The 27,652-nt window shown below is 37.4% G+C and overlaps 1 protein-coding gene across 1 annotated transcript; it reads left to right on the forward strand.

Annotated features, from left to right (window-relative positions):
• Positions 1-5,709: 5,709 nt before the first annotated feature.
• Positions 5,710-27,544, forward strand: LOC121326752. The gene is made up of 17 exons (XM_041270214.1): positions 5,710-6,146; positions 7,540-7,638; positions 8,002-8,397; positions 8,850-8,939; positions 9,854-10,309; positions 11,106-11,174; positions 11,794-12,059; positions 14,422-14,505; positions 14,615-14,645; positions 16,919-17,116; positions 18,638-18,816; positions 19,022-19,201; positions 19,328-19,441; positions 21,010-21,093; positions 22,508-22,688; positions 23,035-23,193; positions 27,269-27,544. Exons 1-17 carry the CDS (start codon positions 5,741-5,743, stop codon positions 27,433-27,435), a joined length of 3,159 nt encoding a protein of 1,052 aa, XP_041126148.1. The 5' UTR covers positions 5,710-5,740; the 3' UTR covers positions 27,436-27,544.
• Positions 27,545-27,652: the final 108 nt, after the last annotated feature.

A 27,652-nucleotide genomic window follows, 5' to 3' on the forward strand; every position in this document is an offset into this window, starting at 1 on the left:
TGTTACTTATGGCTCATAATATCAAGCACAGCATTTTAAAATATAAACTGAATAATAAAACTTAAGGTTCAGATAAACAGCTATATCTATGTAAAGGGATAATAGAATTTGGTAGTAAAAGGGTTCTCAAAGTAACTGTAGCTCCATAGTTCCATAAAATGTCTCTGACTTGCACATCTATTCACTATATAGGTCTCAAGTGTGCAGTTTTGAAAGAAACACGTTATGGCAAATAAATATTTTCCTTTCAAAACATGATCTCTATACTGCACTAGGTTAAATAAAACTGTTATGCTTGTTGACTCACTGGTACTTCCTGGATCATATCACCTGGAGAGTGAACTTGCCCCCAGCTTTTCACTGGCTTCTTTCTTTTTAATAACTAATCATCTGCTTTCCCTAATAACTGGTGTGCTTTCAGCCAATAACATGCTTTTACTCGGAAGACACTCCAGGGAGTACAAGTGAAAAGAGATCACCCAAAAATAACACAGAGAAACAGAGTTTCCTTTAACCTAAAGCAGTATCAGAGATCATCTTTTAAACAGAAAATGTTTCATTCAAAACCCATGTAGCTAATGGAAGTGTAAAATTGCTAATATTTATGGAATTATTTTGTTAGCTACAATTACTTGAAATGTTTACTGAGCACACTTGAGTAAAATGTAATACTGGTGAAGGGAACTTAAAATACCTGTTGAGCATAGCCCAGTGCGGCTGGAGTGGCAGATTCAGGAACCGTACTGACCACATCTGCATCTACCGGGGCTTCAAGGGCAAGCTGCCGTCCACAGCGCTGCCTTACAGAATACACCATCTGACCTAAAAGGGTTAGTGCATTTATTCTCAAACATAAAACACAAAATAAAAAACTGTATCACAACAATATGAATTTACAGTATCTGCCATTTATGTGCAAGTCATACCACTACATTTAACAGGTATAATCAAATTATGAATGTACACATGCCATTATAGATCACCAATAACAAATTGTACCATAGATTTTAGGAAAAAGCTTACGACATTTACCTTCAAATATCGAATCTGGTCTTGCAAAATAAACATACTCAAAAATACAAAAGGCTGGAAGGTCTCCTTCTGGCCTGGGCACAATGCTCAAGGTTTGAATCCCATCTTTTGAAATCTGTACAATCTCTCCTGGCAGAACTTCCCGGTAATACCTAAAAGGCACCATAGACAGAATCTTTTTTTTTTTTTTTTTTTTAAACCAACAGTGAGGAATTGCTGTGTCCATCATCTCACATATTTGTACTGAAGCTAAAACTTGAAAATGTTTTCGCAAAAGGTTTAGATAGTGTAAGTTGTGTAATGGAAAACAGCTGTGAAGAAAATGTTTTAACCTTGTCAGACCTTGTCAAAGAAATTTTCAACACACAAACACCAAAAGATAAATGGTCAGTAAGTCGGTTAATGCTCATCTATTGAGGATCAATAAATAAAATCAGAACATCCTAAACATTTTACTCTTGGACTAAATTGTGCCTATTGGGGTTGCCTTGGCTACCACTATTAAAATCTTGGCACATACTGTCACAATATCAATAAAGTGTTTCTTTGTTTATCAGCATATAATGCAATAGAGCAAAGAAATAAATGTACCTGGCTCCAATGGACTGAAAACTGCAGGATTCGGAAGAAACAACCCATCCCTCTGTATGCGCATCAGCATCACCCGTTCCTGCAAGCCCAGAACTTTAATTATTTTCATTATTTTGGTACTTGTGAAAACATGACCAAGAGTACCATACACAAGGTAAAATGTAGAAACACAAGTCAACTGTACAGAGACTGGATGTGAACTGTCAACCCCAAACACCGCAAGCAAGCCTCTAAACCACAAAGCAAATAGCCAGGCTTGTGAACTACATTAGCCTACTGTTGTCCAGTATGTTAGCCACTAGTCATGTAGTGAATTGCATTTTTGATTAATAAATGTGATCTCAATACTCATATTCGTGCCGTTCATGCATGTGTATGTTGACCCTTTTGTGCGTTTGTTGGTAAAATCAATACATGGGAAAACAGCTTGTGCAAGTGTTTTTTGATCATTGTGTTTTAACTTGGTTACTGCTTATCTGCTAAAATTGCATATAAAAAGGTGGATTTACACACACTGCTGAACACAAACCTAGAAGCTGCACTAAGTTGCTGTGCCTGATAGATTCATGCCAGAACTCCAAACGTTGGTTTAAGAGAAAGTCTACAAAGTTTTACATTGAATGGTGGTAGATTTGTGTTAAGTAAATATACATTTCAACATAGGACTGGTGTTAAAATAAGTAAATTTAAAAAATTTAATTAAAAAACAAACAAAACATTGTTTGTTTATTTTACCACAAACCTGTGTTATCCCTGTTTGAATACAAGGTTTGTGTTATCTATAGGGCTTGAAGTTTTCAGTTCTAAACGATAACTGAAAAAACCAAAACACACCCCTGAAGACCTATTTACAAAAGTTGGTTTCTTTTTTTTAAAAACTATTAGTTTTGGTAACATATTTTGTATATAATGTCAATCACTCACTACTCTCTTTCAACATAAAGAAAAGGAGATATAGATAGATATACAAATAGATTGCTACTGACCAATCATTAATGTGTGTGGACCTACTTAATAGAATACACTCGTTAGAGTGACTTGTGACTGGGGTGGGCTGAAAAAAAAAAAAAAACAACTCTAGTGTTATAAGGTTATTTGTTATTGTTTAGGATCAACAAATTTAGGACCAGTAATTATTTCAAAATGTATAACTTACAAAATGAGTAATTAATGTAAAATATTACAAATTAATAAAAAGATCAGTATACAATTAATACAATTACAATAAAGAAAAATGCTTCCTGTTAAAAGGCTAATAAATCAATTGGTTAAACTCTCCTGTTAGCGTGAAGCTTGCTTAGCAGTAGTGTATGAGTGTTTGTCTTCTAACTGTATAAGGTGTGCAACATGCGAGCTGCAGTAATAAAACTAAGATTGTAAATCGGTCTGCATAAAGCTGAACTGTTGATATAACAGTTATTTTTTCACCACATCCGAAGCCCTACATTCCAGTGCAATAGATATCCGGGTGATAATGGGGCTTAACGTTAAACCTGTTATCACAATTCTCAGATTCAAAATGCATTGTCCGAAGCCTAAATGTGGACATCCTGAGTTCAAAGTAAGTTACCTTCGTATATGTATTAGTGAAACGTACATGCAATTTATTATAGAAACTAAAATGGAGTTGCCGTTGCCACACCTGTGGCTAATCAGCAATTGATATTTAACAACACTGCATTAGCCTATTTATTAGACAAGATAGTCTGGTACATGTTTCAAATACCTGAGCTGTGCAGCTTGGAAATTGGAACAAGGCGACCAATGCTAAGAGGACGATTTCCATAAGGGTCACGGATGGCATAGATTACATCTTTGTGCATTACAAGTAAAGAATATGAAGTAGGAGTTTCAGTCATCAAATTCTTTATTCTGCAATAAAAAAAAAAAAATGTTTAAAGTCTGTGGATAAACACGGTACACAAAAAATGGTCATCCAACATACTCTAAAAACATTTTTACGATGCATTTATTACCGTGCAACCCAATCAGGAGCATCCACTTCCTCAAACGGGGGCGTCAAGGCCAGCAACTGAGTTATAAGTTCACTGTCCGAGCTGGTCGACAGCCCTACTCCATGTCGCATTACCTGTGGCATACAAAAATTTACTAAATATATCTTATTAATGATTACGAAACAAAACAAAGAAAACCGATCTTTTAAAACTTTTTTTTTTAGGTTTAAAGTTTACCTTTCTGCGCAGGTTTTGAGCATTAACAAGCTCTCCGTTATGGGCGACTGCAATCTTTCCATGGAGAGTTTCCACAACAAAAGGCTGGCAGTTCTGGAGTTCAGATATTCCAGTGGTTGAGTATCTGGTGTGTGAAATCCCTAGATTTCCATCCCGAAGCTTTTCCAAATCCTCTGACTGAAACGCATTGTTCACCAGACCCATGCCCTAACCAAGCAAAAATTAAATGAGATTAAACCACCGAAACATGGAAATATTTACAACAGCTCACATTCATAGATATGAAATACATTTTGTAATTCCTACTAAAAACTGTGGTTATTCTTTTCAATGGTTTATGTGACTTCATGCGTGGTATGCACAGTCGCATCCTGGCTGTGTGATGCAAGCTGGTCTTCGCTGGGGACTCCGAAGGGAGTGTCGCATTGGCTCTGGCGTTCCTGTGGGTAAGGGAAGCAAAATCACCAAGAACTGTTTCTTCTCTTCGCACTACAGCAAACCCTGCTGGTCAGGCGCCCAGTGAGCTCAAAAGGCAGAATAGTGCAGGGCTGGCCTTTGTCCTCCAGAGTTCGTTAGCTCACTGATCTGCTCTCAGGTTCCTGAGTGAAAAAGGAAGCTGGCTTGGTCGTGGGATCGGAAGACAACCACTGAACCTTCAGTGGTTCTAAAAAAAGAAAATCATATTCAGATTAAATCTTTTTTTTTTAAAAAGTTACCTTATGTGTTGTATAAGTTGGTGGGGAGGCACCATTGCTTGTAACAATTCCAGCACTTTCCTGACCTCTGGAAATAAAAGGAAGAAGGCTGATGAGAAAAGAGCTGCTTTAATACTGTTAACAGATGGGGCTACACGTCACTGACGGGATCATTGAAAAACAGACTAAACTACCATCAATCTTCAAGGACAGCAACTAAATGTTTATGCTACTGCAGAATCCAGCAGCAACCTGCAAAGGCTGCTAAGGTAGTACGACTTGTGCTGAAAGAAAAAGTCTGTTGCTTGTTAGAATAAACTGGTTTGCAATTACACACACAGAAGAGGTCATGAATTTTTCAATGATAGTCAATAATCACATTTTCTGAATGTTCATAATTTCTTAAAGGATTTATAGATATCTGTAGAAAAATAGATACATTCAAGTTTTACAAACCAATTTTATCTTCCAAATACAATTTGACCAGTCATCTACAAGTAGATATACATCTACAACTTAATTCCATACTGTACCCCCCCCCCCCCCCCCCCCCCCCCCCCCCTTTAATTTCGATTAAGATTTATTAACAAAGATCAGGCTATGCCCATCCAAGTGACAATAAAGACAGGATCTCTTAACTACGGTAACTTACAAAAAAAAAAAAAAAAAAAAAGCACTGATATGAGATCAGTATCAGTCATATACTCTTAAAAACAGAAGGAAACACTGGCTTTCATTAACACACCACAATGCTTTCAGATGTAACTGCAGCCCTGTAGCAAACAGAACTACATACGTATACAAAAAGCAAAAAGATTGGACCATAGTTTATCCATTTATAATTGTATCTTAATTTTAGTAATTGTTTTTCAGATGCACAAGTGTAACTGCTTTTTAGACATAATTTAAAAGCCAGATTTAGTATAGTACTGTAAAATGGGGGAGCTGAAAGCTCCAATGCTCATTTTAGCTGCTCAGGCAGACCAGCTTAATAAACTATGCATGAGAAGCATTTGCTTTTGAGTTGCCTTATTTGGAATGGTTCTGCACTGCAGCCTGCTTGGCAGACTGCTTCTCCGGTTACACAAGCTCCCACCCCTTATGCAGCTTAAGCCAGTAATCAAGCTTCTTTACTCTATGTGGGCGTTCAATGATAACCAGTCGTCTGGTTGTCTAGGAAACTAGATGTCACCGGGGGAGGAACAGAATTATTTCCAGGTCACTTAGAACATGGAGTGTGGAGCAGGAAAGCACTGGGCTGAGGAGGAGGTTAAAGCTTTGTTAACGGTTTGGTCAGAGAAGAGAGTTCAGAACTACCTTAATGGGGCAACAAGGAATAAAGCAATGTTCTTATACATTTCAAACAGACTGCCAGAGTTTGGAGTTTTCCGGGACTGGAAACAGTGTCGAGCAAAATATAAAAACCTGAAGTACGAATACCGAACTGTCAAATCTGCACATAACTCTGGAGACCTTGGGAAATCCATGAAGTTTTTCCAGGAATTAGATGCCATTTTGGCCTCTGAAATTGAGCCACGGCTGGGAGAAGAGGAGGATGCAACATACTCTAAAGCATTTACCAAGAACTGTGAGGAAGAAACTGAAACCAGTTCCATTACAGGCATGCTCAATGCAGGTAAACAAACTAAAATGAGGTTTGCTCATTTCAAAAGAAAATATATGCACCTAGGTTTTCAAACATATACAAGTCCAGTAATCTAGTACTTCACTTTTTTTGCCATACAGTACAACCTAAGATTTTCTATTTATATCTTTGGTGTACTCTACTGTATCCTCAGCTTTAACTAGAGATGATCACACAGCAGGGTGTGTAGTCCTAAACATCCAATTAGATAAATAAGGGACACCAAACCAAATTTACCCATTTGCAACTTTCCTATTTGTCAATTCAAGAATGAAGCAGCAGTTGACATTACTTTTCTCAAGTAATGATCTTTCCAAACTAGTTCCAACCTGCACACTTGTAAGAGAAGTGCATACCAGTGTACAGTAGGTAACTCAAATACATACTCTTTGCAGCTGAATTAATTACTGTGGGTTTTATCTGCAGTCAAGCCACTACAGCCAGTTACAAATAAGGCAGCAGACAAGTCCAGATCTGTTTGTCCCAACCTCTGCCAGCACACGTTATTTGAATGTCAACTTCAACATCTGCCAAATTAGTCTAAAATATGCATGCACACTTAAAGCTCCCTACATTATAAAATAGAAACCATGTTTTCTACGATGTCCTCATTAGAATTAACCAGCTGGATTTTTTTAAACCAAGTACTGATACAGTTGACGATCAGATTCTCTGTGTGCACCAAATACATTCACTTTGTTTAATATTTTTGAGCTGCTCCTGTAGGGGAATAATTGCATAGAACCATTCCTATACATGTTTGTTGCTACTCTGTACTACAATTATTCACGAGTTACATGCTTTAAAGCATTTTGAGTTTATGATCTATTAAGTTTATAGAAATAAAGTAAATGCATTAGACTGCAGGTACGTGTGGCTGAAAGCAAAACTGTGGGTGGTGTGACAAAAAGGAACATGGCTCCAGCTTATCGGTTGATCAGGGTGAACCCACATTCCACCTAAACCTTTATCTGAATTACCCCAACTGAGCTGGCTCCAGCTTATCGGTTGATCTGTATTGTGTTACCTTGTCCCCCCTGTTGTTAGTTACCCCAACTGAGCTGGCTCCAGCTTATTGGTTGAAAGGGAAACCACTGTCTCTCTGTAAAGGTATAATAACTGTATGCTAACTCTGTATGGTAGAACACTGCTCGGGCTTCCTAACACCGATGTGTTGAGCTGTTCTCGTTTGCGTAAACTAATAAAGCTTTATATCTCTGAACACCTGGTGCAGTTGGCTCTTTAAAGTTGCGGACCTGAAAAGTTCCACAACACTCCTTAAAATGTGACAATATAGAAAAATATCAGGCTGGCAAAAACACATTGTTTGACTGTATTGTTTTTTGAGATTTGCTGAATCTTGTTTGTGAACATATTTACACAGGAGAGATCTGTGTAGCCTTAGAAGATGATGACATCAGCACAACTTCAGATGATCTGACAATTTCACCAACAAAGACCAAAACAAAAATCTGTGAACAAGGTACCCTTTGGAATAGCTGAGACCTGTTACATTTGAAACTGAAGTGGGCAAATAATACATCTTGACAGAAAAGGGTCCCAACAATATTTGGCAGTTCAATAACTTGAGTATTTTTTGAAACTTAATGATTTAAAAAGAAAAAACACAAATTTGGTCCTATGCCTGTTGCACAGGGAGTGAATATTATATGGTGGTAAGGTCAAAGTGAATATAAGCGCTGGAAAATAAAACAATTTAGAGGTTTGTAAGAAAGTTGTTATGCTAATGTTGTAAGAAATTGTTGCTTTTCAGTTCACACGAGTTTTACGCTTTTTACCACTTTTCATTAACAACAGCTATGCTTTTTAAACATCCTCTTTTCAGGCAACCAAAAGCTAACGCAAGAACATGCAAAGCTGTCTTTCATTCCTTGTGTGGCCATAGAAGGTGGAAAGCACTGGACAGATGATGAAGTCCGAGCACTGCTGCACATCTGGTCAGACAGCAACATCCAGACCCAGCTTGAAGGGGCAGTGAGGAACAAGAGCATATTCGAAGAGATCGCCCACAAGCTTCAGAAGTTTGGGATAGACCGAGACTGGAAGCAGTGCCGGACCAAGTATAAGAACCTCAAATATGAGTACAAGACTGTCAGGAGCGCTCAAGGTTCTGGCAACACTTGTAAAAGCATGAAGTTTTTCAGTGAACTAGGTGCTATCCTGGAGCGCAGAACTGCTAAACAATCAGACAACAATTATGATCAAGAGGACATCAGTGAAGGTATAGTACTTATGAAGATTATTTGCCTATTCAGAAACGTCTAATAAATTTATAGTCTTTCATCATTAACTGTTTTATTTTCAATACCAGAAAGTAATAACTTGATAGAATTTCACCCCGCCAAAAATATTTGAAATCAGTGTAAAAACACACAAATATCTTGAATAGGGCAAAAACATAAAAAAATGCATGGATTTCCGAATCCAGGGGTTGGCAACCCTGGTCCTGGAGTGCCACGGTCCTGCAGGTTTTGTAAGCATCTCAATTGCTAAATACCCGGAACACATTTTAATTCTGACCAATTAAGCCAAATAATCATTGAATTATTTGAATCAATCAATTAGGGCTTGGGTAAAACAGATACCATAAGTGTCTGTGGCACTCCAGGACCAGGGTTGCCTGCCCCTGTCTATCTACGAGGGAATTAAATTGCATACCGTTTCTTTTTATAGAGGAAACTCACCAAGGATTAGAGGAGGCAGATTCATATTGTACAGCCTATCCAGTGATTACACATATTAAAAAGGAGCCTCCAGATGTAGGTAAGTTAATGTAATGGCAGTACTAACATTTCACACACATTTCATCGATTTCACTGATTGAATCACCCCCCCTAAAGAGGAAGACTGTGTTAGTGCCACCTCTGAAGACCCTGCAACACTGAGTCAGAGGAAGAGGAGAAAAGAGCCAGGCAAGTTTAAAAAATACTAAATACACATCTGAAAATTTAAGCCAATTTCTTTCTCAAATAGGTGCAAGCCTGAGGCAATTACAAAGACAGTATCCTTGAAAGCATACAGTTGTATGGTAAATAAGGTAGTTGATGCATATTATGGGAGTGACATTCAATGTGACATTAATTATTTACAGAGAGCAAGCAGTGGAACATTTGTTGTAATTGTGCAACTGTGACTAAACATGCAGCACAAATCTGCAAATATGCTCAGGTTATCAGTCGTAAACCCTTTGTACTTTAACCTAGGTTGTGGAAATTACTGACCAGTTACTATTTTAGCCCCTTAGATGCTGAGCACTCATTAAACAATATTCCATGGGTGATTCAATTATTAAAGACCTTTGACCACATTTAAACAAATTAAATCAGGTAGCTCACACAGCAAGAACACTGTGGTTTGCTGAGGATTGTAATACTACTTTAAGCATTTTCTGGTTTAAAAATGAGACTACTTTGATTGGTATTGTAAACTTATAGTATCTGACACCAGAATATTTTGGCATCTACACATTTTAAAGCAGTATGTGCAGTCTGTATTACCACTGTACTTTTAAGTGCCATCCTGTGGTATTTCTGCTTGCACATGGAAAACACATGGAAACAATGGCCCTGACCTGGCTAGATGTATTAAGGTTCCCTGTTTATGGGGCTCCTGTAGTAATGTTACAGACATAAGGCCTTAAAGTAATACAAAAAATATGATAAGTTTTTGTTTTCCAGGTGAGCACATACAATCGGATAAGGCACCAAATCAGTTCAGAGTCATCACAGTCAATGACACAGGAATAGGAAGGCACTGGAGTGACGATGAGGTCAGCGCACTCATTTTGATTTGGTCTGATGAAAACATCCGACAGCAACTTGAAGGAGCAACTAGAAACAAAGAAATATTCGAGCAGATTTCCAGGAGGTTGATGAAGATGGGGATTGACCGGGACTGGAAGCAGTGTCGGACAAAGTACAAAAACCTCAAGTACGAATACAGAACGCTCCAAAGGCGCAACAGCCAACTCTGCAACCCCAAAAGAGTAATGAGATTTTATGATGAAGTGGATGCTATCTTGAGAAGATCACATGCTCTTCAGCAACAAAAAAGAGCTGAAGAACACTGCCAATCTGCTGATGTGAACATAAATAACAGGGAAGAAAAAGATTCAAGAGCACAGACTAGTGCAGGTAAATTAAACCAGAAATGTTATGCTGTATTAACACCACTGGTCAAGCTCTCCCAATAAACAATATAGGGTTAATACTGAAATACCAACAAACATATGTGACCCTGAGGATACATTCCAGATTCAAATTTCACTTAAAATCTACATCATAATTTGCAAGTATCCACGAGCCTCTCTTTGGTAGTTTTGGTAGCCCCAGATTAAGTTTAAAAGGGCATTCAAATAATTAAAACATTGCTAAAAGCTGAATCCCTCTTCTGTGCTTTGGAACAGTTGTGTCTTTGCACATAACTGCTTCAGATTTCCTGGCACATCAAATAGGTCATATTCTCTCTGCACTGTGAAAGGAATGGACTCCTGAGTCAGGATTGTACTCCATAATAAGAAGACCATAACACAACATTTATTATTATTTCTATTAATTTAAAAAGTATAGTTTTCAATACATAAGCACTAAAACATTATCAGCTATTTATACAATAATTTTCTTTGGCGGTTTAACTTATTTTGCATTTCAATTACTTTACATTTCAAAGTGCAGTTTCAGCTGCTACTGTTGAAAAGCAATTTCCAAAGCAAAAAACCTCCTCTGGTGTGAAGACAATGCATTGTATGAATGACTGCAGGTGCTGGTGAAGTGCAAAAGTACTATGGATGAAATATCTGGTACAGGACTACTGTTGCCAGCATAACACATTTGACTACAGTACATTCAGTTTAATGTCATACAGGGGAATTCTTGGAAAGAGTGTTGCTTGAAATGTTATGTATTTATTTATTTATTTTTAAAAACACAGATGAAGACTCAAGCAGCACAGCAGAAGATTTTTTAACTGCAGGGGCAAAGAGGAAAGCAAGTGAAGTAGGTATGGACAAGCTTACTCTGTATTGTGGTTGTGCTTCACTGAATTTACAAACTGATTTTAAAACAGACTTACTTAAAGGCATAAAGTGATTTTAAGGCACATCTGTTGTGAAGTCAAAGCTTAGCCTTACATCATCTGTACCTGATTTTTCCTTGACAAAATCATAAAGACACGCAGCTTCAACTACTGAGATATTTATCTCAACTGGGCCAAACTTCACTGGCATGTAAATAGCAGTGGCTACTGTCAGACACGGGGGCTATGCAGGCATCCTCATTCTCAATCAATGTTCTTCAGTCCTGAACTGAACCATTCAATCCTTGGTATAGGCCAGCTATCTGTTGCGTCAGACTGTGCAGAACTTAGGGGCTGTCCACAGTGGAATACATGGAACATTTCCAATATATTTAGCCGTAAAAGACCTGTTGATTTGCAGGCTTAAATTAAATGAGTCTAGATTTTAAATGCATCTACCCAAACTACTAAGTTAGTATAATGCAGAACTAACATGTATATAACAAATTAAATGTAAGGTATAATTGCTTTAGAAATCAAGTTCTGCTGTAATTTAGTGCTTCCTAAAACTACACATTGATGATAACAGACTATTTGATTTCAGGTTCTCCAGTATCTGCCAAAAAAAGAAATGTCACAACCGCTTTTAACAGCCACATAACAGCATTTGAAACAGTGACAGCATATGGAAATCAACCTGAAGAAGGTTACTGCAAACAAGAGGAAGTTCACCAGTGTATTACAATAACGCACATTTCGTCTGAAACTTCTTCACGCCAGCATCCACAAATACAGGTCAGTCTCATTTTCCCACATTTCACAGAAATATTAAATACATCCATTTTTGTTTTGCTTATTTGCATGGAAATGTAAAGATTTGTATGCAATTACAGTAAAACCTGAATTAACCAAAGAGACCAAACATTCGTGGACATGTGGATTCAGTGCCTCATTAATAGTATTTGTAAAGAAACCTTTCTGGGGTGTTGGGAAGAGTTGTGACATTTATTATAGAGGTAACAACTTTCCTACCGTGCAACCTGAGATTAATAACACTGTGTAACAAATTCTTTTTTGTTCCTGGGTAGTAAGTGTTATTTCCTAATTGCTTATGCCTCAAAAGTATAGAACATGGCTATTATTCCCCACAAACTTTGTAGTCATCTTTGTATTACTTTACCATAAATACATGTTAATTTGGATTCATATGTTGTTTTTTCTGACCTTGTGAACGAAAAGACACACATTTGCTCATTTTCCCCATTGGAAATAGTGATATTTTGAAATATCACTGTCCTGGTCACAAAAGCAAAGTTTGTGGGGAATAATAGCCATTTTCTATACTTTTGAGGCATAAGCAATTAGGAAATAACACTTACTACCCAGGAACAAAAATTGTGTTACATAGTGTAATCAAGGTCATCTATGATTTTGAATGTAGGTATCCTCAAACCCCCCCCCCCCCCCCCCCCCCCCAAAAAAAAAAAACAAACAAAAAAAAACATAAATGTTTTATTGTATTATTCAATAAATCAAGGACCGTCTAACGGTGTAGTTAGTATTCTTTGGTTTACGAATCACAGCTCAAGCATTTTTAAGCATTTGAATGCAAGTTGCAACTTGGTCCATCTTCCAATAAAATGTAGAGTAACTGACGTAAAAATGTTTGTGTTTTTAATAGCAGAAACATATTTAATGTCTCTTACCTGATGACGATATAATAGAATACGCATGCAACTACTTTATTGTCTCGAATTGAACTCATCAGTTGTCTTTTAGTTTAACTGTATACATTAGGTCACAAAAGCTTTAATCACCATGGAAAAGCATCCCAAACCACTGTAAAGACAGAGTGGAACTATGGTTGTACATTCTTACTGTACAACAGCACCGGATTCTCTTGGTAGTACTGTTGCTGATATTGTTTTGTATCTATTAACTAGGTTACCGGCTGCATCGCTTAATATAATTTTTCTACAGCTTGTCTACAAAACGTGCCTTGACTCTCGTAAATGTAAACTGAGGACATGCACACATTTTCTTTTTGCACCTCTGTCAATTTCAACTTGTTATGACGATATAGGACTGCAAAATAACTTTGACATAATAATTCGTAGGGAAATATATGTGTCTGGTGATATACAAATTGTAACACTTAGCAACAGTTCTTGTATTAAGTACTTGAGAAGCATAACATGAATACGGTGTTAACACTATGCAAAATGCAATGTATTTTTTTATATCGCAATGCAAATCAAGGTTACGGAAAAATTACAATTAAAAAAAAGGAAAATACTGTAACCTGGTTTGTAACCCCTGCAATATCATACATAACAGTAGCAACGTACACTGAATAGTCATATTTCCTGGATTTTTAACTTGAATGTATGTATATTAGTTATTACCACGTATATAACCATTTTAAAGCAGCTGTTGCATGCATTTGTAAATATTTTGTCCTCCTGTTTCGTCAAAATTTCCAAAACTTCTGAAAAAGTACAAATGTAGTGTTTATACCTGTGCTGCAACGCTACCAACCCCAGAGTTATTACTTGGGCAACCTCCAGCTGAGTTGGCCACTCTCCCGCAGCAACACAGCCAAACACTCCGCACTCTTCACGGATCCCAAGTTCTTCAAACTCCATAATTCTGATAGATTTATTCAAAATAAAGAAAAAAACAAAAACAACCGCTCCTCTACTTTTACACCGTTAACTTGCTTTTGCGTACCCCTGCAATACTTTCTTCTCTGACTTTCTGCAACCACGTGCAGTGTTCTACTTCAGTAACAGTCGTACTAGATTAGACCATTTATTTCATAGGGAGGTATGTGTGGCACGTAATAGAAAAATATATACATATATTAAGACACACTATTCTTAATAAAATATTTAGTAAAATAAATGTATTTATTTAGAATATTTATTTAAAAAAACTATTAAAAGTATTTCAAACTTTGTAAAAAGCCTGTGAATATCCTCAAGTTTCATCTAATACTGATTTGGTACAAGCCAAACTAATTTGACCAATGGCATATAATTGTTTTAATACATTTTTTAATGCAGAAAATCGTATTTAAAATGTGTTATTGAATTATCTTTATTGACATTTTTAAAATTATAGTTATAATTCTTTGCATTTAATTCTAATTGTTTTTCACGTGTAAGGACGTTGCGTCATGGGCCTCGCTGATTGGTTTTTTGTGTGAAGCAGTGAAATTTCGTAACTTTTTTGCTCCTTTTATGCGTGTTTCTCTGACTGCTCCTTTTCTTTCTTGAAGTGGTTAGTCTGTGATCTACTTTCTCGACCAGTAATTGTAAGTTGTGTTTATTTGAAAGCTGTATTTGTTAATATTCATTACAAAACATTCCAAAGAAATAAAAACACATCATAATAATAATGATGTCGCATTTTTATGGTTGCAGGTACACGAACTGTCCTCCGAAATGGCTGCAGGTTTGTATATTCTGACGTTCTTAAAAGATAAAATGCGTCTTTTGTTTGTATATGTGCATGTTTTATTGCCTTATTAAACATGTTTTTTTCACATTTTTTTTTTGTTATCAACGTTTTAAGAGTAGTGCTGCTGGTTCATTGTAGTTTTAATGTAGGCAGAAACACACAGAACTGACGGGATTGCATGCGGCAGCAGCAAAGGCTTGAATGTCTTTGTCCCAATGTGAACGGTAAATTGTTGTCTCGTGTGCGTGGGAAGATGAGGCTGCGTGTTGTTAATTATCATGATCATCACGGGTTTGCTGCCACGAGATTCATTAACAGAACTTGAATAAGAGGAATTTCAATGAATATTTTACAGTTGTTGCGGTGGGGAAATAGCTGAAAGATATAAAACTGCTCCTGTCTGAAGTTACACGTGTCTCGCAATCTGTTTAATTCGTACCGCGTGGTGCCAGTTCATTAACTTTTTATTTAGATTTTTTTTTGTTACTATATACTGAATGTTGTTTATACTGAACTTTGTTTAAGCCTACATTTATTTAATGAAAAACGTGGAGACTCCTGCTACAAATACTTTTGTTTGCAGCAAGAGACTTTGGTCTCTCTTAAATTTAATGGATGCTACAGTCCGTTTTCTAGCTCAGGAAACAAAACAATTATGCTGTATCGTTGTTCTTTTGCATACGTGCAGCTGTCCATTGGCATACCTGAACAACTCCTTCAACTACTGTATCGGATACACAAGTTGTGCATTCCTATTAGAACTTTTGTATCCTGTATCGGGCTTCTGTTGCAGTTAGATTGTATGTACACTGAACAAAAATATAAACGCAACATGTAAAGTGTTGGTCCCATGTTTCATGCGCTGAATAAAAGATCCTAGAAATTTTCCATAGGCACAAAAAGCTTATTTCTCTGAAATGTTGTGCACAAATTTGTTTACATCCCTGGTAGTGAGCATTTCTCCTTTGCCAAGATAATCCATCCACCTGACAGGTGTGGCATATCAAGAAGCTGATTAAACAGCATGATCATTACACTGGTGCTCCTTGTGCTGGGGACAATAAAAGGCCACTCTAAAATGTGCAGTTTTGTCACACAACACAATGCCACAGATGTCTCAAGTTTTGAGGGAGCGTTCAATTGGCATGCTGTCTGCAGGAATGTCCACCAGAGCTGTTACCAGAGAATTGAATGTTCATTTCTCTACCATAAGCCGCCTCCAACGTCATTTTAGAGAATTTGGCAGTACGTCCAACTGGCCTCACAACCGCAGACCACATGTAACCATGCCAGCCCAGGACCTCCACATCCGGCTGCTTCTCCTGCGGGATCGTCTGAGACCAGCCACCTGGACAGCTGATGAAACTGTGGGTTTGCACAACCAAAGAATTGCTACACAAACTGTCAGAAACCGTCTCAGGGAAGCTCATCTGCAAGCTCATCATCCTCACCAGGGTCTTGACCTGACTGCAGTTTGGCGTCATAACCGACTTCAGTGGGCAAATGCTCACCTTCGATGGCCACTGGCACACTGGTGTGCTCTTCATGGATGAATCCCAGGTTTCAACTGTACCGGGCAGATTACAGACAGCGTGTATGGCGTTGTGTGGGCGAGCGGTTTGCTGATGTCAACGTTGTGACCAGAGTCCCCCATGGTGGCGGTGTGATTATGGTATGGGCAGGCATAAGCTACGGACAGCGAACACGTGTACGACAGCATGTTCCAGTTCCCACCAATATCCAGCAACTTCGCACAGCCATTGAAGAGAAGTGGGACAACAATCGACAGCCTGATCAACTCTATGTGAAGGAGATGTGTCGCGCTGCATGAGGCAAATGGTGGTCACACCAGATACTGACTGGATTGATCCACGCCTCTACCTTTTCTTTAAGGTGTCTGTGACCAACAGATACCTGTATCTGCATATCTGTATTCCCAGTCATGTGAAATCCATCGATTAGGGCCTAATGAATTTATTTCAATTGACTGATTTCCTTATGAACTGTAACTCAGTAAAAAATTTGAAATTGTTGCATGTTGCGTTTTTATATTTTTGTTCGGTGTAATATAAAACAAATACATTCTGGCATAGATACTGTTAAATCAAACTAATATTGTTAGATCTGGATTGCCGACAAGGGGTCGGAAGTCTCAAAGGTGAAAGCAGAAATGCGAAACATATCGCAGAACACAATGTATGTTAAGGTAGAAAGAGACCAGATATGTTTTACAGGGGAATACAAACCTTTTTTTTTTCTTTTTTAAGAATTGAAACTTGGAAAAAAGCTGAACGAGGGCAAGACTAAGGAGATCTATGAACTCCTTGACTGCCCAGGTCATGTGCTGGTGCAGTCCAAGGACCAGATCACAGCGGGCAATACAGTCAGGAGGGACCAGATGGAAGGGAAAGCAGCCATCTCCAATAAGACAACAAGCTGTGTCTTCAAACTGCTGCAAGAAGCTGGTATGCATGTTCAGCCCCATTCCCGTGTTTGTGAGCAGCAACCAGTAGGTGCTTTTGGAATCTTGCATAGATGGTCTTTTCATTTTGTTTGTTAAATTGTATTCAGCCTCTAGCAACTCTGGTATGTGGCTCTGAATCCCTAATGGACTACTTTGAATGTGACCCAAATCCTGCCTACTTTGTGGTTATCACATTTCCCTTCTGGGAGATATTTGCAGCTGTGTTAATTAGTTCTGGTATGCATAGTACAGCAGACTCCCTTGGGAAGAAAGCAAATTGTTCTCCAAGATGGAGTTAGCCACCAGACACTATGAATCAATAAATAAATATGTATGACCTGTCACGATGCATGTGCATCAACATGTAAGTGAACTGAGAAAAGGGAAGCAATAAGGAAGTTTATGTAAATAGACTATAATAATAAGAATAAACAGACAAACTAATGCTAATAAACCGTCAAACGAATTTAACACAGCACCCCTACACATCAAAAAAATGCAGCCGCAATATACAAGACATGCAGAATTATTTAACAGAATGGTGAAACAATTCGCAACAACAGGAAACGTCATATTGCTCAGTGACTTGTCTGATTCAGGTTTTTTTTTTCAACTCTTTGTAACAAGACACAGCGGCGCATTTCGCTGTTTGCTTACATGCCATGTTGTAGCGATGTGGTGCACTCGTGGAAATCAGAATACAGAACAAGTCAATGATATGACGGCAGTTCTGGAAAGATCAAATAAACTAATATGCGTGCCTCACTTGCAATGACAAGTCCGTTTTGAAACGACTAAATAAAAAATGTTCATTAAAGTTTGAGTTACCAGGTTACAAAACAATACTGTATGCATTGTGACTGAATCGCTATCAGTGCCAAGAAAGTGTTCTCTAGTTTTAAGTGAAGTTCCTGTTCCTTTAGCCAGAGCATTTACATGGGGGGTGGGGTGTTTCACCACAAGGGTGTTCCCTTAGGTGATGTGTTCTCTTAGGAGGTGTTCCTATATGCAGAAACTACAGTACAGACACAAGCCTGTTCTCCAGTAGCTGGAAAAGTGACTAAGCTCCCGTATTTATTTCAGCGTTGTCTGTAACACCCTGTTAAATAAGCAACATCTTATGTAAGTGGATCAGCCTAACTACGTCCCTTTTGATGGCAGTGAAAATTAGAGTAATGTGACCTTGGAAGGTTCTTCTAGAAGTCCTGGAAACCTTGTATTTCTATAGTGTAACATTGAAAAACTTAAATAGATAATGTAGAGTTGTTTTTATGTAGGTTTTGTACCTGTAAATTGAAAGTTATTTCAGAAGGATGCTGGGTGCATGGTATAGTACAGTATACCACCAGGTGACATGAGGAGAAATAGCGATCCAATTCAAGTCATTGCTTAGCGCAACAATGCAAGCAGATGCTGTTGCAAAAAAAGAAATTGCAGTAATATTCTGAGGTGGTTATTTTTTTAATAACGATGAAAGGGTTTTCTATTTTGGTATTGTGATAGCAATGTGTTCGTGTTCCAGGAATCAAGACTGCTTTTGTTGAAAAACACTCTGCTACGGCCTTTGTGGCTGCACAGTGTGAAATGATCCCAATTGAATGGGTGTGTAGAAGAATCGCCACTGGATCTTTCCTAAAGAGGAACCCTGGCGTAAAGGAAGGATACAGGTTTAGTCCCCTGAAGTTGGAGATGTTCTTCAAGGTAACTTCTTTTTTTTTTTCCTTCATGGAGTTACAAAAAATTTAGTTGAGGTGGCAGTATTTTCCTGCATATACGGAAATACTCTGTCTCTCTATCTATGTATCTATCTACACATACACTTTTTTTAAACAAACACTGAAACTAGAGAACCACTTGAATAGCTTTGCTTAAACTAGATGTATAATTTATCCATTTTGTGTTTTAGGATGATGCAAACAATGACCCGCAGTGGTCTGAAGAGCAGCTGATCGAGTCCAAGTTCTGCTTTGCAGGTCTGAACATCGGGCAATGTGAAATCGATGTGATGAACCGAGCAACTGTGGCAATTTTTGAGATCCTGGAGAAAGCCTGGTCTACTCAGGACTGCACTTTGGTAGACATGAAAGTAAGCTGTGTGTGTGTGTGTGTGTGTGTGTGTGTGTGTGTGTGTGTTTTTTTTTTTTTTTTTTTTTTTTTAAAAAGGATCACAAGTGAGTTGCATGTTCACACAATGTTTGTTTGTCTCTTCTAGATTGAGTTTGGTGTGAATGTAACAACCAAAGAGATTATTCTTGCTGATGTTATTGACAATGATTCCTGGAGGCTATGGCCTTCTGGTGATCGGGGACAGCAGAAAGACAAGCAGGTAATGTCTTTTGTGTTTTTTTTGTCTTTGTTTTTTGGTGTAGGTAACATTATATAGACACAGTTAGCTATTTCATAGTAATTTTAGGTAAGCAAATGTGAAATGTGAAATTATATGTTCAGTGGTGGGAGTGTTCTGTCTATAGGCTATTTTCCGTCTTATTAAAAATATTTGGAACTGAAAAATGAGTGTTTTTGGAATGTGTACTCTAGCAATGGCGGGCATTGGCGAGCCAAGAGCTGATTTCGAAAACAGAAACAAAGTTGTTTTCAGCTTCTTGCAATTTACCGTGAAAAAAATATGCATTTTATTTTCCTTACAGTATTACACAGTAAAGTCATACTTTTATCAGAGCAGTGTGTTTGGTTACTGTGCCAACAGGGTCAAACACATACTAATTTCATGATCTATTTACACTAGTCTGTACATTGACCTAGTGAGTCCGTGGCATATATGATGTGTTACAATTTACTAATAATTTGAAGAGATCTGTGCTTTTAAAATTTCATAATTATTTCAACGTAGTATTAGAAATGTGAAGAAAAATACAAAATCATTGTCATTTAAGATTTGTCATTTGTACGATTCGTTGATTTTAAAGGCAGCAAAATGTGAATTGCATGTTTTTTCAGTAGTCAACATAATTTAAGACTTAAACTTGAATGTCAATGAATTTGTCACTCAAGGTGATATATATAATTTGTCTGCTTAACATTTTTTTGCAGCCAACACATTTATAGAACATTGATACATTTTTAATGATTGTTTCAGTAGCGACTCGAGTTTCAATGTTTGAATGCCATTTGACCTTTTGACTTCGCTCAAGTACTTCCAAGGTTAGCTCAAGATACTCTGTTTAACAGAATAGAAATAAATAGAATAGGTTTGGTCAGCTGTATCTGAGACAATGCAGTGAAAATGAGCAGCCGTATTTAGCTGGAAACTAGGTACTCTCAACACAGTTTAATAAGATTTTACTTTTGGTTTTGAAGGCAGCAGCAGCATGGCTTGTGTTTTTTTTTCTATTTGCTTGACAAACATCCTTATGCACAGCGACTTAGAGATAACAAGTTAATACAATAAGCTAAGAAACGAGCAATACAGCTTTTTTGTTTGTTTCTGGTTGCACTTTTTGTAATATGAAACGGTTTTTGCAATTATTGTGCAGTGTGTTTGTTTCTGTAGGTTGTAGATGCATATTTGTTGTGTTTGTAGTGTGTACGTGCAACTACTGTTAAAGTATAAACTGCTGAAAATGTTCCCCTTGCTGCACTCGGCACCATACATTCTCCGTATTATCTGCTTTTGCTCTGCTTCTGCCCAAATCTAAATAATTATGTATTTGTACTTTGTCAAACAAAAAACTGGAACTGACCTAATACTAATATACATAGGAGTTTAAGAATTTGAGAAGGATTATTATATTTTTTATATAAAGGCATCATCTATTCAGTAGTTAAGAAATTGTTACATTTTATTAATGAAATTATTTTAAACTACATTACTTATAATAATATATTATATATATATATATATATAATATAATATATATATATATATATATACAGGTGTACCGCGATCTTAAAGAAGTCACTCCTGAAGCGCTGCAGGTGGTTAAGAGAAACTTTGAATGGGTTGCAGAAAGAGTCCAGGTACCCTTTTCCATATGCTTGTTGTAATTGATAGGATAGTATTGTAATATCTAAGTTTATCACAACCACTAGGATTCGACTTTAGAAATCATTGGACTACTGTGTAATACTTTTCTCATAACATGCTACATTTGAAAGCAATATATTGTGTAGGGTCTGTGTGATGGGATACACCCCGCTCCTGTGTGTGTTATCTTGTATTTGTGTTTTTGTTTCACTGTATGGTTTAGTGTGTTAAACACAATGTTTTGTTATTATTGTTTACAGCCAGGATGGGGTTAAAATGCCCCATCCAGATAATTGTGAGACTGCGTGGTAAACAGTGAGTGATTATTGACAAGCTTGCTGTTGACCGCACATGTGAGAAAACCCTTGCCGAATGTGGTAGAGGGATAAACTAGATCGTTAATAGCCAGTTAATCCCCCTGCCACAATAGAAAAAAACAGCAGCTTAGGCTGAACGTAGTTGGAGTGGACAATGGGAGTAAGAGCGAGAGAGGAGGTAAAAGAATAAATATAATTAAACCATTGCTACACGTGCTGGTTCAACACCAGCACCCTGCTTGTTTTCATTATTGTTTCTTTGTTTTGGCCACTGTGCCTTTTTGTTTCTGTGAAGTGTTTTGTTCAACTATTTGTTTTGTTTATTAATAAAACGTGCAGCAGCACTTACCTCGCAGTCCTCTGTGTCTCAGGGTCTAAAAAATTATTTCTGTTTTAAATTTGTAGTAGAAAGGAGCATTATGCATGATTTACCTGTTTTTATAAGTTTGGGTATAGGGTATCAGGACCCCACTAAGTTGGTACAGTCAAACAACCAAAATTCAATTTCTGTTCTATTAAGCCCATGCTTATAATCATGTTGAAATGCCCTTACAAGTTTAACATGTAAAAAGTAATTTGGTCACAATTTTTATTTGCTAAATTAACTTTATGAAATGTTTAACTGTCTTTATAACAGTAACACTTATTTTAGACATTGCTGAATCTTGCCTATCATTTCAATTGTTTTACCGTATGTAAAATGGTGTCTTACGAAAGCAAAATGGATAAGTGGCACATGTTGCAAGGCTATAGAATCCTATGACCTGCCACATTCCATTCAAGCTCTCTTTGATGTGATCAAAGAAAGAGCGGTCAGTTACCCCTGTAACTAGACATGTGACCAGGAACCTTCATGAACTCCAGTTCCAATTTAAACATTACATGGGTTACAATATACATTTTATTCCTTAGTCTGCTTCATGTAAGTCTGTGCACTACTTAATTACTTTGAGCCATGTAGTAATCGAATAAAGTAATAGGACTAGTAGCACTAGGAAAGGTTTTGGTAATTGTTTTTCATATTTCTACTCTGCAATACTATGAACTTGTTAAGCCCAAACTGATAAGAATATATCTTGTCTCCTGCCAGTTGCTGCTGGAATCAAAGAACAGTTGCAGAGTGGTGGTGCTCATGGGGTCCACCTCTGATATTGGACACTGTGAAAAGATCAAGAAGGCCTGTCTCTCCTATGGCATCCCTTGTGTCCTGAGAGTCACCTCTGCTCACAAAGGGCCAGATGAAACTTTGAGAATCAAAGCAGAGTATGAAGGTAAACCTGTGATGGGAGTATGATGGAGTTTGCCTATATGGGGAAAGGGGTGTCAAAGTAGAAGTTTACATTAATGGGAGTGGAGGGTCATGTCGTCTGGTTCTCAAAACGAACATTTAAGTAAATATGAAAGTAGGATACTATCCGGCAAGGGCTGGTTTCTGACAATTTGAATGCACAGAAGGCTAAACTGTAGAGGAATTTAGAACACACTACACGTACACAGTTTTCATTCAGTGCTTCAGGCGTACTCCCAATAAACCTATTGGTAGTTTTAAACAGTTTCTACCAGAAGTGTTCATCAGTGTTGTATCTAATGTGTTGGTTTTGTTTCTTTGTTTACCAGGTGATGGTGTGCCGACTGTCTTTGTAGCAGTGGCTGGCAGAAGCAATGGGCTGGGTCCAGTGATGTCGGGAAACACTGCATACCCTGTTATCAACTGCCCTCCAATTACTGCGGACTGGGGTGCACAGGACATCTGGTCGTCTCTGAGAATGCCAAGTGGTAAGGCTTTACCAGGGTTAGAAACTAACAATATTGTGCTACTTGTCCAAAGGACTAGTATCTTCTGAAACTTGCTAGTCCTTATGTGAAGTTAAGCTGGAATCAACAATAGTTGGCATCCCTAAAAATAGCCTTAGATTTTATTTTGCTAAACAGTTAAGTTACAAATTTTAGATTTTTTTTTTTTTTTTTTTTTTTTTAACAATGCACCTTCGTAAATGCCCATACAGATCGATCAGTCACCTGTTTACACCTTGTTACTTAGCGACTAATGCACTCTGTGCTTAGAAACTGATACGGACAGCACCAGACGGGATGACAGACGAAAAAATTCTCTAAGCTGTGTCACCTTGCCGACCATGAAACTCTGCCTAGAATTGACACCGATGACACAAATAAAATGTTTATTTTATTGTATATTACATTTGTTGCTATTTACAAAAATGCTGGCTGGCTATGGTTTACTATTTACAATTTAATGAATGTACTCACATACACATGTTGTCTTCACTAAAGTCCCAATTTTAAAGACAGTACGTTTCACTGTAGCCCTCGGGATGAAATTGTTAGCTAGGTGGCTATTTTTTTTAATTCGCATTGGGAGAAAAACGCTTCAGCAAGTACAGTAGAATCTGCCAGAACTGACGGACGCGGTATCTACTAGGTTTAGATACCAATGAGAACATAAGAAATACAAAAGAAAAATGAGGGAAATGCAGATATTTAAGAAAGCCGGGAAACTTTGTATAAGTGGATTTTATATTTTTAAATGCTGCAATAACAGTTCTGCTTGTGAAGCATCCACAGTATAATTTGACAAAACAGGTCATTTATTTGCACTATGTGATACTTTATTTTACCACATTGGTCACAGAATCACTGCCTGTGCACCTATTATCAGTGATTTAAAGCCTGGTTTTCAAACAAACTGATTACTGCTCACCAGTACTGTGTTTGTATAAGAAGTGTGTTTTTAAAAAAGTAATTTCTGTTTCCAATCACTTAAAATATTCTGACGATAATGTAAACAACACCAAACTACAGACAGCGAGTCCCAAGCTTTAAATGTATTACTGTTTACAGATAAGAATTCAGCTTTATTATGAATATTGCGAAATGTTTTAAGCAACATACTATGATATTGTTCATTATGGTAGTTGTTTGTTTATTCTTTTTAAAATGTTTAGTAAAACGTGACCTATTGTTTGACCTCGTTAGTACAACTAGCCCTTTGCTAATGACCTCTTCAGTCAGGGTCGTAACCCAGTATAAATCAACAAATTTTTGTAAAATGACTTTACACTTCAAAATATGTAACGCGTTTTCAGTAAATTCAAATGATAAACTTCACATCCCGCGCAGAGGCAGAACACAAGCGTATAATGTCGTTAAGTGGGGTTGGCATTGCAGGGGAGATGAAGGGAGGTTTCGAATGCTTATTATCCTTCTTAATGTTGTGTAAGCCAAATATGAGTCTTACTGCAGCCACCTACAGGACTGAGTGTATCTTAATCATGGGTGGTCTATTCCAGAACAGTTTTGTTTTTTCTTTTTAACCAAGCAAGTATGTAATTTTGCTGCAGTGTAATAAATTACCATGAATATGGATGTTTGCATCCCTTTCCCATTCTGTGTGTCCTGTAAACGCAAGACAAACTATTTTTCTGTCCAGTGGATTTATTTTAGAACATAAGAAGAACATAAAGATTACAAATGAGAGGAGGCCATTTGGCCCATCTTGCTCGTTTTGATTGTTAGTAGCTTATTGTCTCTATCGATCTATTGATCTATCACAAACACAGTGCTGTAAAGTATTTGCCCCATCTGATTTTCTGCATTTTTCACATTTTGACAATTTGGTCAGATCTTTTTGTGGGTTGTAGTAGTATATAGAGGGAGTCTGAGAGAAAAAATGACACCAAAGTTTGGTGGTGCTTCCATTTGTTTGGTGTGCAAGGTAATCAAACATGCAATCTTCAGGTGTGAACTAAAACCCAGTAACTCAACCCAGTTAAAGGGATAATTAGGGTCAGCTGTTTGAATACTTTGGTTAACAATCAGGCCTGATTGGCCAGCCCTGACCAGTATAAATCTAACTAACTTTGGCCCTTACCATCAGAGTGAAGTTGTCAGCACACAGGTTCTAGAGGCACATCATGCCACGATAAAAAGAAATTCCTGAAGAAAAAAGTTGTTATGCCTGTCAGTCTGGAAAGTGTTACAAAGCCATTTCTAAGGCTCTGGGGCTTCACTAAACCACAGTCAGAGCCATATTGTCCAAATGGAGAAAGTTTTGGACAGTAGTGAATCTTCCCAGGAGTGGCCGTCCTGCCAAAATCTCTCCAAGAGCAAGGCGTAAAATTGTCCAGGAAGTCACAAAGAAACTTAGAACAACATCCAGGGATCTGCAGGCCTCTCTCGCCTCGGCTAAGGTCAGTGTTCATGACTCCACCATCAGAAAGACACTGGGCAATAATGGGATTCATTCAAGGTGGAAACCACTGCTCACTAAGAAGAACATGAATGCTAGTCTCAAGTTTGCCAAAACGCACCTGGATGATAGTCAAGAGTTCTGGAACAATAGTCTATGGACAGATGAGTCAAAAATGAAACTTTCTGGCCAACGTGGGCCCCGTTATATCTGGCGAAAACCAAACGCTGCATTCCACAGTAAGAACCTCATACCAATGGTCAAGCATGGTGGTGGTAGTATCATGATTTGAGGATGCTTTGCTGCATCAGGACCTGGATGACTTGCCATCATTGAAGAAACCATGAATTCTACTCTGTATCAGAGAATTCTACAGGAGAATGTCAGACCATCCGTCCATGAGCTGAAGCTGAAACGCAGCTGGGTCATCAAGACAGTGATCTGAAACATACAAGCAAGTCTATATCAGAATGGTTGAAAAACAAGAAATTTAAATGTCACTGAGTTGAAGCAGTTCTGCATAAAGGAGACAGCCAAAATCCCTCCACGGCACTGTAATAGACTGATCAATAACTACAGGAAGCGTTTGGTTGCAGTTATTGCTGCTAAAGGTGACGTAACCAGTTATCTCTTTCTTTAATAAATAAATGAAGTCACTATCAAAATTTTATGTTATTTGTTCACTCGGTCCCTTTTATCTAACATTAGATTTTGGTTGAAGATCTGATAACATTGTGTCAAATATGCAAAAATGCAGAAAATCAGACTGGGCAAATACTTTCATGGCTGTGTGTGTGTGTGTGTATATATATATAATATATAAAATACACACTTTTTTGTGTTTTTAAAATACTTTTTTTACAATTTTTTTTTTTCCCCTACATGCTCAACACCGATAAATAGATGCACAGCTTTAGTTTCTAAATAGCCGTTGCTTTCAACATATTATTCCATAAGTGATTTTTAGTGTTTTTTGTTTTTAGTTACTGATAGAAACTATTCCATTCAAAATTCCTAAGTAACTGGTTCAAGGTCATTTTAAAATGCAATGTGAAAATACATCAAAATATAGATGTAGTACAACTACAGAACTGTAAATTCCAGTAAGTGTAAACCACAGACAAATGGTACTTGAATGGATTTAAAAAGTAATAATTAACAGAGCATAAAGTTACACGTTGCATCTTTTTAACCTATTTTATTTTAGTTTATCAAGTACCCAACAAGTTCAAGAGGTTATCATCTTTGTTTAATTGAACGTTTATTTTGAAAAACCATACTTCGACAATAGTTCCAACTGCATTGGCTTTTACAAATTTGTCATGTTAATTTAAATGTATTTATTTTTGATACTGTATTGCTATTGAAATGATCCATTTCCCTTGTTTTGTCCTGAAGGACTGCGATTTATTTTATTTAATATTATTTTTTGCCATCTCCCAGTTCATGTAATTGTTTTTCATCGAAATCAGCATGTGTACTTACTACTTTTGGGATTGTATTTATGGTAATTGGACACTCTTGGTAATTGGGTTTTATAGTTACTGTACATCTGTAACTGTAAACAATATGGCTACCAGTACTTTAAATTCTGCGAGGGAGTGCAGTGATTTTTAATGTTTTTTTTTTTTTTCTGTTTTCCAGGTTTGGGGTGTACAACTGTCCTTTCACCCGATGCTGCTGCCCAGTTTGCAGCACAGATTTTTGGCCTGAATAACCACCTGGTCTGGGTTAAGCTGCGGGCTTCCATGTTAAACACATGGATCTCTCTGAAACTGGCTGACAAGAAACTGCAAGAATGCACTCTGTAGGAAATGTTATACTGTAAAAGCAAATGTGCTACTTGTTGTACAATTTGTGCTGACACAAGCCCAGCTGAAAGCACTAAAAGTAATTCCAAATAAAAACAATGGAACTGGTTGTTTTGTTCCAGCTGTGTTTTTCAAATTTTATTTTACATATTATATATTTATGCCCACACTCTTTCACTTTTAGTGTGTATAAATTGATTCCCCGCATCCATGAGAA

This window comes from Polyodon spathula, chromosome 2 (assembly GCF_017654505.1).
Source record: "Polyodon spathula isolate WHYD16114869_AA chromosome 2, ASM1765450v1, whole genome shotgun sequence".
NCBI lineage: Eukaryota > Metazoa > Chordata > Actinopteri > Acipenseriformes > Polyodontidae > Polyodon > Polyodon spathula.